Source organism: Salminus brasiliensis, chromosome 18, assembly GCF_030463535.1.
Source record: "Salminus brasiliensis chromosome 18, fSalBra1.hap2, whole genome shotgun sequence".
Lineage (NCBI taxonomy): Eukaryota > Metazoa > Chordata > Actinopteri > Characiformes > Bryconidae > Salminus > Salminus brasiliensis.
Genome location: NC_132895.1, coordinates 24694691 through 24708147, shown reverse-complemented (window position 1 = coordinate 24708147; position 13457 = coordinate 24694691). Strand labels below are relative to the sequence as shown.

Sequence of the window (13457 nt, the reverse complement as noted above, 5' to 3'; positions counted from 1 at the left end):
AAGAGAAAGGGATATCAAAAATTACAATATTTACAAAGGAAGACGGTGTTCAGAATGAGTCCGATTCAGTCAGCACTATCAGCCTGGTTCAGCCCGATCGCAAACTTTTAAGCAGCAGATGTGAGCATTGACTGGGATCCTCAAGAGAAATGACAAACTGCAAATCGTCAACACACACTCTGCCTATTTCAAATTCTCCCCCAACCCCAACCCTATCCCCAACCCCAACCCTCCCGTCCCTCTCTTCCTTCATCAAAAAAGCAAAATAACTAAAAAACAAATAAAACAAAAGCCAAATAACTCAATTCCACATTTCTAAACGATAAGTTATCCCCAATTCTAGATCCTCATAGAGAGCCCAAAGTACAAAAACACAAGCTTGATTAGTTTTCAGGTTGTCACTGTAGTTATTGTGTAGAAAAGTTCCCAAGAAACGGTATACTACTGTTTTTTTTTTTCTTCTTCCCATTTCACATATTACATACATTAAAGCAACGCAATATCATGACACGATAGCATGACACAAAAGCTAGTCAAAGAAAGAAAGGGCGGCCACGGGGGTCCTGCCACTGAAACGAATGGATAAGTCACTGACATACAGCTTTTGTCCCAACATCATCTGGACTACTACTGTAAAGCTAACACTTCTTACTACACAGCTTTCAACCACAACCTCTACCCAACATCTCTTCATATAAAGCTTTCAGGTACAGGCAAGAAAGGGACTGTTAATAACCCTTAGTAGTTTCAAAAAAGAAAGAAAGTACAAAAGAAAAAGGAACAAAAGCAAAAAGGCAAAACTACAAAATGAAAAGACAGAGAGATGCGAAAAACACATGGTCTTAAGTAAGGTCATATTTACACTTAATTTCTCCCTCTTTTCGAGTTATATATTAATATAATTGCAATCACCAGCAATGCTCTGTACAAACTGTCCCACATACAGTGAACATCACCGTACTCAATAAATAAACGTGTTAAATAAATGGATAAATGAATCATTGAATGAAATAAATAACCAAACATACAAGAACAGAGTGATGTGTAGAGCAGTAGGCTACAGTATGAACCGTGTAGGCAATGGACAAGCGCATAGACGGCTGTTAGTACAGTACCAGTGCAGAATCCAGATACATGTGGTGTGGTGAGTCTGGCTAGCAGGACTAAAATGTGAGAGGGTAACCTCAATGTTCAGTAAACATCTCAATCTCTTTTTTTATTTTTATGAATCCGAAGCTAAGAAAACACCATCTCTGCCGAACGTTTCTACAGAACCTATGTAAACAGTACGCCATCGCGTTTGAAATCAACCCAATGCGAGCCAGACTTATGGGTATGGCCCAAACCCCCCCCCCAAAATAGTCTTATTTGCCTGCCGTTTCTATACTTGGTAGCACAAGTAAGACAAGGCAAAGCCTCAAAAAGAGGCCGCACCGAATCGGCCTACTGGATGACCGCAGAGCAGATGTGGCAATACGGTAGAACAGTGGTCACCAACCCTCCTCATGGAGGTCTACCTTCCAGCAGGTTTCACCTCCAACCCAGATCTAACACCTCTTTCAGCTAATCAAGCACTTCTGAAGGCAGTAATTGGATGATCAGGTTGGGTGGATTAAGGTTAGGGCTAAACTGCAGGGAGGTAGATCTCCAGAAGCAGGCCTGGTGACCAATGCTGCAGAGAGCAGCAGTACTTTTATCTTCTCGGAAAGCAGAGGTCTTCGTAGAATAGCCGGTGCTCAATACACACGCTTTCCTTTGACCTTCAGCTTTCTCTACCAGTGGTCAAACACTCTGAGGGAGTTCAATACCAATTCAAGTTACTTATATTCAAGCCAAGAACCACTGAGGAACCTTTATTTAATGAATTATTTAAGAGTGTAGAGGCAGCAGTAGATGGTACTGTTCCATTACTACTACCAAATGCTCATCTTTGTGAGTGTAAGACTTAGCTACCGCTCCAATAATACTACTTTTTGTTGTTGTTGTTGTCTAGACGGTCTAACTGCGCCATGTTAGGTCTATGTTCAATCATATGGACAGGAGGTAGCATCCATGTGAATGGGAAACACTGTAATCTGTAATCTAGTACCTACAAAGTGCTATCTGCATCTTAAGAGAGTTTCCTGGTTCTGAACTTTGCGAGAACTGATATTTTTATTTCGCATCGCACGAACCGTCCAACGTGACGTAACGTCCTCTAAAGGAAAAACACTCCGGGAGGGGAGACAGAGTGGCGTTTTCATACTGGATCCCCTTAGGGCTTGGATACGCTGAGGAGAAGCATGAGTCAAAGTTTCTATTATGGGTCTCCCATCAGCCGATTTGGCACATGACTCACGCCCAGTGTTCTGATCCACGTTGTGGATCATTACTGTTAGTTTGTTTGCTGTGGATGAAGAAGACGAAGAAGCTTCTGAGACAAAGGCACAGAGAAGAGGTTCTCTGGAGCGATGCTACAGAACAGTGGTCCACCAACGCTCCTCTCCTCTTGGAGATCTACCTTCCTGCAGATTTCACGCTGCTAATCAAGCACCTATGAAGGCAGTCATTAAATGGCTCAGTGGGGGGTTGATTAGGTGCTGCAGGAAGGTATAGATCTTCAGGAGCAGGGCTGTGACCACTGTTTTCGGGTTCCCTAAAGCAGTTCCCTCATCGAGCACATCGGATTCAACTTATTAACTCTTTTAATTACCAAGGTCCTCCTGTCCTCCTTGCTCAGGAGTGTTAAAACAGGGCAGGCCTCTTCAAATACACCTACAAAACCTGGCGATTCGCTGACTCAGGTGTGTCCGAGCGAGGAAACCAACATGCTCTGAAGAACCTTCTGAAGGATTAAAGAACCTCCACATAATGTGAAGTATTAGGCCAATTTAGGAGCCATCAGCTGTAAAAGTAGAGTGTAGAATAAATGAATTCCTGGTGTGTTTTATGAAATACTAAGACCCTAGGAGACCTTTGGAATGAGGAGTAGGGGTCCTTCCTGCTCTTTATCTGAAAAGTGACACCGAATGGTCACATCTGAGCTAAATCGCTCAGTGTATCCAGGCCCTCAACAGTAAGGAAAACCCCTCAGCTGTGGAACGTTTTGAAGCGATACAGTAAAAATGACGTAAGGTGTTCACAGAGGTGGTCTGCGCGGCCAACTTAAACCCCCTTTACAATTTCTGTGCAGGATCTGCAAGCAACTAAATGCTCCCTGAAAAAATACACCCTTCATAGAAATACAAATCAATAGAAATAAACAATATATCACATGTGCGTGCGTATGTGTGTGCGTGTGTGTATGGAGGGAACTACTAAGTAGTTGGCACATTTTTTTTTTGTTTAGTTTTTTTACAAAACGTTGTTATTCGATATACAAGCTCCTCCTATTTACAAAGTTCTAGCAGATTTTAGCTGAGGAACAAAATGACGGCTGTAAATAAGGATGGCAGCGATGCGTAGTACCATAAAGGGAAACTAATAAGTGCTATATGTCTGGTCGGAGTTCACAGTTCTGATATAGACTCAGTGCAGCCACTCAAGTAAACAATAACTGTTGTCACAAAATAAATAAATAAATAAATAAATAAATAAATAAAAACGAACAAACAAAAAAACAAAGGAACCGATTTTCTTTTTTGAACAGAAAAAGAAATGGAACCGGTTTGAGGCAGTTATGTAGGAGATACAGAGCAAAAGAGGTTGTGCAGTTTCAGTCTTTGTAGTTGGAGGTCTGATGATGAGGAGGAGGCGGCGGCAGCTTCCTCTTCTGCATTCCAGAGTTCATTGGATTCCCAATGTCCTGATTTCCTCCCAGCACATGACTTGCTCAATCTGTGTGAGAAAGAGAAAGAGAGAGAGGGAGGTATAGTAAGTTCAGACTTGCAACGCTTGGTGTTTTTTGAGCTCTTTTTGAGCTCTTTTTGAGCTCTCATCTCAACAGGGATTTGTTTAAACCACTGTGGTAATTATAAATCATTTGAACCAATAACGGTCAAGCATTTGACAATGCACACAAGATGCGATGAAAGTATCTCTGAAATTGCTTGGTCGTATTCCAGGGTTCTCCAATTCCAGTCCTTGAGGTCCAGCATTGTTCAGGTCATGGAGGGCTGGAGTCCAGCACAGTTTGGAGATTTCCCTGCTCAGACACATCCCACTTAACCTGGCAATCAGGTATGTTTGAGGAAGGCAGTCCCCAAACTGTGCTGGACACAGCTCTGGCCTTCAAGGTCCAGAACTGAAGAACCCCAATATAGAGGGACACTATTGCATAAGAATTCTTTTTTTTTCTGGCAATGCCAGTTAACCTACTCCCCTTAGCACTAGCAATGCTACTCCTCTAACAGGCTAAGGACTTAACACGCATCCTCCGATACACACAAAGCCAGTGACCGTCTCTTTTTCAAACTGCTGTCGATGCATGAGGAAGGCACCAGGTCCCCAGCTCCACCGTGCCGACGACTAACAGATGCCTGTGACGTCCAACATCGCTTAAGAGTGATGAAGCGAGAGAGCACTGGCAATTATGCTCTCTCAGACTCCGGACACTGATGGCAAAGCGGCATGGCTTGAGATTCAGCGCACTAGACCGTTGAGCCACTCTGAGCCCCACTGTCGTCTGGTTCAACAGCAAGAATAACAAGAAGTGCACCGCTCCATTTAACAGAAGACCTCTTCTGTCTGGCTGTTAATATAAAAGAGTTCATATGCTTTCCAGCTGCAACAAGACTGGTACACAAGCACCAGTTCACCAGTTCCCAACAGATGGCCCTGGAGTCCCTGTCCTGCATGCCATAGTGTTATTCATACATGCACACTTCAACTGAGGAAATTATGTTAATGGGCTAAGACCTGCTTCCCAAAATATTGCCCCCCCTAACTGGTAGAGAGAGTGGTTTATGTGATGCTCGCTTGACCATATTAACAATAGACTTTGTGTTGAGTGGCTTTTAGGAAACCTAGCTCTGACTGGTAAGATCAGGCGTACTGCACACTACAATGTACAGGGATGGACCATGGCCACATAGCACAGCCTTAACAAATGATGATGATGATGATGATGAAGAGAATGAGGAGATTGAAAGAAATCACACAGGACTACTTGCTTCACAATTCAATGAGTTTACTTCATTATCTGAAAGATGGGGCATTCGCAGGACGATGCTAATCCACACACTAATAGCATGTGGGCAACACAGGACGTTTGGCACAGCAAGTAGGGATGGGAAATAACAAACAAACAAACAAACAAACAGCACAATGACTCCTAAAGGAATTTATTTAAAAAATAAAATATAATATAATGTCATTATATTTAGCTGACCTAAGGTTAAGCTAGAACAGACACCAGAAGTGCACAATTAAATGTGCACCAGTAGAGCTCCATTAAAAAATATTGGACTACATTGTGTGGACAAAAGTACTGGGACACCTGTTTCTTTTTAAACCAAGTGTATTAACACAGTTTATCCTGTTGGAGTAACTGAATCTACTGCCCAGGGAAAGGCCTTCTACTAGATTTTGGAGCACAGTTTACGTCAATGAGGTCAGGATGGTGAATGATCACGACCTCACCTCATCTCCATCTTCCTAAACACATCTCAAAAGTACTGGGGTGATGATCATCCAACATCCTGTCAATACAGTTCCATTGCTCCACAGCTCAATGCTGGAGGGGCTTTATTCCCCCTTAGCCCATGCCTGGCATTAGGCACGGTACCAAAAGGTTCACGTCGATCTGCTCTAGAGAGTCCTATTCTATTGGCAACACTTCTCTACAGGCACTAGAGAAGCTGTAGGCGTGTGCATTTGCACATCTGCGCCAGCAATGGATGCAAACTTAAAGTAAGTGAATGCATTCATTAGAGGGGGTGTCCACAAAAATGTGGACATATAGTGTATGAGTATGACGATTTTTATGTTTCATATACGGCACTAATTCCATGATTATGAAACATGCAGCTGGTCAATGGTATTTAAATGCTGACAGCTTCCACAATTAGTGAAGAAAAGTATACTGTGATATAGTTTAATGAGGACACCAACAAAAAGACCATCATATTGCCCACCCCTAACAGTAGGTTCCTGCAGCATCTCCATTTAATGGATGTGGAGCTGTGAAAAAGTATTTGTCCCTTCCCAATTTCTACTATTTTTGCATATTTGTCACATATTTGTTTCAGATCATCCAACAGATTTTAATATAAGATAAAGACAACATGAGTAAACACACAACGCAGCTTTGTGCCACTCTTGGCAATAACAACTGCAATTTGCAATAGCTTGCAATAAATCACTGGGGAGGAATTCTAGCACACTTTTTAATTTGGCTGCACTACACGGTTTTCCAGCATGAACTGTCCATTTAAAGTCTTGCCACAACATGTTGATGGAAATCAAGTCAGGACTTTTGACTTGTTTCTTTTCAGCCACTCAGAGGTGAACCTGTGTGCTTCGGATCATTGTCCTGCAGCATTACCCAACAGCACTTCAACTTTAGCTCACAAACTGACCAGCGATTACCCTCTTTCAAGACTTTCTGATAGAGAGCAGAATTCATGATTCCACCAATTATTACAAGCTGTCCAGGTCCTGCAGGAGCAAAGCAGCCCCGGACCACCACACTACCACCACCACCATGTTTTACTGTGGGTATGGTGTTCTTATGGTGATGCAAAGTTATTAATATTAGTATTATTACGCCAGATGTAACAAGACCCATGTCTTCCCAAAAGTTCCATCATTGATTCATTAAGTGACAGAATATTATCCAAAGTTTTGAAAGTAATCTAGTTTTTTTTTTTTTTGTCAAATGCAAGAGAAGCCAGCATGCTCTGTTTGGTCAGCAGTGGTTTGTGCATTGCAGCTCTCCTAAGTGCAGCTTCCTATGCTTCCCATGGCCAAACAGGTTCTATTTAAGTGGTGTTAATGCTCAACAGGTGTGGCAGTAATCACACCTGGGCGTGGCTAGCGAAACTGAACCCAATTGTCATCCTGAATTTGGCTAACTGGTTGATTTAGCAGCTGAGCAGGGTTTTTCCCCCACATGTGATACAGGTTTCGATTAAATCTACATCTTTGACTAATATAATGATCATTTAAAAGTATATAGTATTATAGTAAAATCAGTTGGATGATTGCAAACATTCAAAAGTGACACATATGCACCAATAAAAGACATTAGGAAGGGGGCAGCACTGTATATATAGCTTAAAGCTTTCTGCTAGTCTGCAGCCACTTGTAAGCTTTTTCAAATGCAACATATCAATATAATACAGCCAACCAGGTCGCTGTTTATGTAAAGAAAAATATGTAACTACAAAGAAACATCCGTTTCTTCTCATGTAGTCTAGAAAGAAATGTTGCTCATGGAGTTTTGCTTAGTCTGCTATAATTCAGAAAGGTTAGAAAAAGAGTGTGGAAAAACTTTGACGCATAATCTGCAAACCCTGTGGCTGGTTTGGTCTTCATTGCTCTTCATTGTAGAGAACCTTACTTTACAGCGGTGATAATGGGACCCAGACCTCATCATGTCTACAACACCAATACAGCCACTTTATTTATTTCAAAACCACTGGTGAACCAGTGTTCTAGGTAATGCTGTGGATGGTAAAATAGTGGGAAATCTGAGTAGCCTTAACATTTTCTCAGAATTGCCAGAAAACAAGCTGGTTCCCGACACACAAAACTATTTAGAATACCTTGTTACATCTAAAAAAATATATAATCTTTAACAACAAACCATTTTACAATCTAACTAAATGGTTATTGAAAATGGCAGGTTTACTAACGGCATGAATACTACTGAGTAGGACTGAATGTGGCGTAAAGAAAGGCCTCCTCAGAACTACCATGCTTAACAATGGGAACAGCAATCTTTGAATTGCACTGTATGACATCAGACTTTTTATACACTGATTAAAAAAATATTCTGATTTACTAGGAGTTATTTGTGAATCATTTTATGGTAAAGCACAGGCCCAATATCACAAACCTCTTTGTTAAATGTGATTTAGAAAAGTGAAGCAGAAAAGCTAGCTGAAAATGAAGATGACGAGTAGGGTTGCAGCAGTATAAGATTCTCAAGGTATGATAAACATCTCAGAATATAGTATAGAGTTTTTTCTTTCTCAATTTTTCCACTTCTTATTATACATTGACCCTTAAACACAATAAAAACAGGGTTTGTTGGTTGAACAGAAGATGCACTATTGATTTTTTAATTTATTAATGGAAGTTTATGTAAATAAAAATAGTAAGACACTGGTAGGACTCAGTACAGTTGGCTTTTTTTCCAGTACTGGTCCTCAATTTTCATACCATGGTAAATCTTACAATGGTATACTGCTGCAACCCTACAAGGGAACAGTCTTAACAACACAGGTGAGGGACACATTATGTATGTGTATATATGTGTATATATATATATATATATATATATATATATATATATATATATATATATATATATAGAGAGAGAGAGAGAGAGAGAGAGAGGGGGGGGGGGGGGGAGTGTGTGTGTGTGTGTGTGTGTTTGGGACTGATTGGAAGGCCAACAAACCACACAAATATTCATGTTGAAGATTTAGCCTCACTGGAAGAAAGCCCAAGACAGACAGTACTATCTGCATGTGCTTATCTTTAATGTGGATTCACAACCCCACTTCACAACTTCATGTCCGTCCTACACAGACATGCCAAAAAATGTTATCGACACAACCGTTCAAAAGTTTGGAATCACCAGTCATGTTGATCATTTCTGTTGTTTTGAATACAATTACTTTTTTTTCACCAGTATTTTTTTTTTAGACAAGAAATTATGAAAGGGTAAACAATATTACCTATTTAGATCATTTTCTGTCAAGTTCTCTGACTCTGATTTGACCATGACTTTCGAAACACAGGTATTCTAGACAGAAAATGGATCATAATTCATTGCACAGCTTTCTTAGTAATTTGTAAAGCGATGTAGTCGTCTACAGCACTCTCCATCATTCTGGACACACCCACTGTGTCCTTTTTACTCACATTCAGTTTCCTACTAATCATTTATTTACTGAAATCAGATTCCAAACTTTGGAAAGGTAATGCATTAAACAAGTGCGATTTTCAGTGCAAAACAAAAAAAGTCATTTTAAATTCAAATAAAAAGTGACTCCAGGTCCTTAAGAAGTAAGACTGTACTCGCTGACAGTGAGTTTTCAGTACTATTCAGTGCTGAAATGACTCTTCTCCTTGAAACTCTGCTTAAGACTCCGTACCAAATAGCAGCCATTTCACACCAAAAACAAAAAAACAGCACAACACCTCAGCTAGAATTAAAGGACACCACAGCGTTAATGGTAAAAGGTGGTCTACAACTATACACACACACACACACACACATTGCACTTTGCCCTATTATTCCACTAGAAAGGCCACCATGCCCACTTCAGTTAAATGAGCAAAATTATTATTATTTTTTTTTTGACTGTAGAAGTCACACACACACACACACACACACACTTGCCAGGTTAGCCGTCACTCAACTTGTAGCAGAAAGGGAGACAGAAATACAACAAACCTTTTGAGGCAGTGGTGTGTCCTCCTGACATGGAGAAATCTATACCAGCATAGGCCTCACTCTCTTGGAGGGTCCCATGGGCTGGGTGTGGAGGGGGGGCATTGCGGGTGATCCTGGGGACTTCCCTCAGGTCCAGAGCAATGTAGTTGAGGTAGCTGGATGAAGTGGTCCGGTGCGTTCCTCCAGTAGCACAGTTCGGAGTGAGGGCAACAGAGTCCGGGGAGCCTTGATCCTCTGTGTGAGACCACACGCTGTCAAACGAGGCAGAATTCTGCCACCTGCTGCCCTCCGCGAGACTGAGGTTGGCAGGGGCTCTGATGCTGCAGCCACCGGTGGTGCCACCGGGCGAAGGGATGAAGGTCTCTGAGCTGTGTCTCCTCCGGCCCTGTGGATCAGCCCTGATGACCTTGGGCTCCATCTGAGGACTGGGTGGCCTTTCGGTCACGCAGAGGTGCTGTATCATTCGCGAGGGACTTCCGGCTTCCGCACATCTGCTGTGGATCTTCTCAGGGTCGTAGTCGGCCTGAGTCTGGCCGTAAGCGCACCTTAAGGGGCGTGCGTAGTTTGGGGGGTTCCACGGAGCGACGAGCGAATGGCGAGGAGGACGATCCTTCAGCAGGCTATCCATGTTCAGGCCTAAGTAGTCATGGTCAGGCGAGGAGCAGCAGAGCTGATAGCAGGGCTGGGAGCTTGGGGTGGAGGGCGAATCCATAGCTGATGGGGAGGAAGCAGCGTGAGGTGGTCTATCGCCGAAATCCATGTGGATGTACTCCCCTGGACTGGGCGGGCTTGGCGGCTCGGCGGGCGACATGGGAACATATTCTGTCTGCTGGCGGTTCTCTCGTGAGGGGGCTTTGTAGGAGCGCGGAAGGGAGAAGTAAGATCCGTGAGACTTAGGACCTTCAGGGGAGGCCTGTGTGTAGCCTTCAGCTGAGGTGATTTGGGACATGTCCATATAGTCATCGTACTCCGCCTGGTTTCTGCTGGAGGGGCTGGTTATTCCTGGGGAAGGGCTGTCTGCAGGCAGCATCATCATATATCCGTGCCTGTCCACCTGTTGCGAAGAGCAGGGGTGAATGTCCAGAGTGGCTGGGTGGTTTGCTCTGGGTTGCATAGGGGTGTAATCTGCAGTAGGAGAGGGGACAATGTTGTACATCATGGGCATGTAGCCGTCATCCTTAGGCAGTTTCTTTTGACCGTCAGAGTTGAGCGAGGGAGGCCTGGTTGGGTGATGTAACTCTGAGTAAGACTTATAGCCTGCTTTAAGGAGGCACGAGCAGACAGGGTGCCGTTTTGACTCCACAGGGCTCGATTCATCTAACGAAGACGAGGTCTGTGTAGCTTTCTGGTGCATGACACCTAAACCATTGCCAAGCTTTGGCTTGGAGGAATGTGCGAGTTTAAGGAAAGTCCTTTCCATGTAACTACTCTCCTCCTCAAACGTCCTGGCTCCGCCCTGCGTGTCCTTGTGCCAGTCCATGGCCATGTAGTCCACCAGCCGGTACTCCTCCCTAATGGGCGGAGTGTTGCCGTGGGACTCGGGGGTGCTGCTGCTTGCACGGAAATACCTAAAGTCACAAGGGCTAGGGCAGAATTCATCGGAGGAGTTAAAACCACCGTCGCTAGGGGAGCCGCAGATGGAGGAGCTGGAGGGCCGAGTATGCGTGTCCGAGGCTGACCCATGGCCGCTGCTGCTGGAAACACTAATGGGACTGGTGGCAGACAGGAAGTGTGAGACAGGGAGGGAGGCAGAGCGGGTGTGGTGGGCAGAGCCGGGCGAGGCGTGGGAGCAGCAGCCACCGCTCTCCTCCCGGCCCACGTTCAGACAGGGGGTGTTCAGGTGCACCAAGCTGCCTGTGCCGGAGCTCAGCGGCCGGTCCGAGGTGCCTTCGCCTTCGCTGGATGTACGGTAGCGCTGACCCCTTCCTCCTTTTCCTGCGGGGGGCGTTCCAGTCACCGAATCCGTTCTGGAGGGGCGCTGCAGGCCCGTCTGGCTGGGAGGCAGGTTGCCGAGGTGGCGGCGGGTTGTGATGAAGGGGATGGGATTCGAGCCGGAGGACTGGCTTTTGCTCCGTGGTCTGAAGTCAGGGAAGGCTTTCAGGGCCTTCATGGTGTCCAGGATGGTCTCGTGCATGTTCTGAGCCACCACGGAGTCCTCCACCTGCACCCAGATCTCACCCGGTCCGATGGAAGAGGAGCGCCCCACCTCGATGAAAAAGAAGCTCTCCGAATGGCCGCAGCGGCGAATGTTCATCAGCGGCAGGTTTACAGCAGGGGTCTCAGAGTTCAGCTTCACCAGATGAATGGTCTTGGCAGAAAGGCACAGACGGTAGACCCCCATTAAATTCTTGGTCTGCCCCAAACCTTTGGGCTTCACGTTCACCTGCCATACCTCCTTGAAAATGGTGCCGGGCGAAATGGTCCCGTAGCCGTCATCCAGCTCGTCGGTGTCCAGCTGCCCTTTTTTACCCTCGGTCATCAGCTCAGTGAGGGCCAAGTACCAGTCCTCCTGCTCCTGCTCATTTTCGGCCACCATGGCGAAGTACTCGTCTTTAGTATAAAGAGCAATGAGGTATTTGTTCTTGGCGTCAGCCCTCTTGTTGACTGTGAAACACTGGGACAGGTAAATGACCCTCTTAGGAGGACATGCAACACTGGCAGTTGAGGCAGCAGCAGCTTTGAGGGTATTTCGGAATTTCTTCTCGCTGTCATAGTACTCCAGTCGGCTGGGCCCCAGGTTGCTGGGGCCTCTCAGGACGAAGAACCGCTTGTGGCCGTGCTTCTGCTTGCGAAGATAGCCACACTTCCAGATGTCTCGGTCCACGCCGCCCGAGCAAACAGCAGCGGCGGCGAGAGCAGCAGCAGTCGTGTCCGCGCTGAGCACACGGCAAAAGGCAGAGTCATGGACCTTATACTGAAGCGCGGGGAGGTTCTTCCTCGCCAGGGGCTCCTGAGTGTTGTCGTCAGGGAACAGATGATGGACTCGGAAATGGTAAGGCGGATGATGCCTCCTCGGCTGGGGACCTTGGTGAGACGAGGCCGTCAAGTGTACGGGCAAGCGGGAGCCGCTGCTATTGACTGTGAAGGAGGAGGAGGAGGAGGAGGAGGAGGATGGAGGCTCCCCGGTAGAGGTGTCGCCGTTGGTCGTGGCCGCCGCCGCCGCCGCCGTCGTTTTCGTGACAACACGACGCGGCTGCGCATCCAGCGACAACATCACGCCGTTCTTTTGGAAATCTGGCAAATCTTCCATGGGACAATGCGATTAAAGGTCACTTCACCTCGGCTACACCGATGCACGGCCCATTTTCTTCTCCTTTTTTTTGGTCTCGCAGGCTCGCAGCTCCAGATACAGGTTTCACGCGTTCGAGTAAAATCCTCACCGCCGTCTGAGGGCTCGCCCCGGCGCGTCTGCGGCACGAAACGCACGACGAGAACGTTGCATGGTAGCAGACGAGCCGTAATCGCTGGCTGCCATTATCAATCTTTATTTCTCCCCTTCACTCATGGTGGCTACACATCACTACAACCCAGCGAAAACATCACGTGACGCACACGTCAGCGCGCAGTTCAGGGTGAGCGGTGAGGAGGAGGAGGAGGAGGAGGAGCGGGGGGGGAGGAGGAGATGGAGTCGACGGCCTCCAATTGGTCCGTTGGCGGACAGCGCTGCGACGGACGTGGCTCTCGACCAATCCGACGCATCCGTCCAGCAGCCGCCGGCAAACGATTGGACGTTTGTGGAGCGTCTCGGTTCTGTGTGCAGACGGAGGCGGGGCTTGAGACAAAAAAATCTTTGTAATGAGGAGAAGGACGAGGCACGAAAAGGAGACAGAAAAGGCGAGAGGATGGGAGGTCGAGCACGTCGCCGTTTTATTTTCAGATGAGAAAATAAAGACTGCAGGACAGCGAATCA

General features: G+C 45.8%; 1 protein-coding gene across 1 annotated transcript; it reads right to left on the bottom strand.

Annotated features, from left to right (window-relative positions):
* Positions 1-241: 241 nt before the first annotated feature.
* On the bottom strand, positions 242-13096 carry irs4a (insulin receptor substrate 4a). Its single transcript, XM_072662136.1, has 2 exons — positions 9548-13096; positions 242-3816 (listed from the first exon to the last, which is right to left on the bottom strand). The coding sequence occupies exons 1-2, from the start codon at positions 12795-12797 to the stop codon at positions 3812-3814; spliced, it is 3255 nt and encodes a 1084-aa protein (XP_072518237.1). The 5' UTR covers positions 12798-13096; the 3' UTR covers positions 242-3811.
* Positions 13097-13457: the final 361 nt, after the last annotated feature.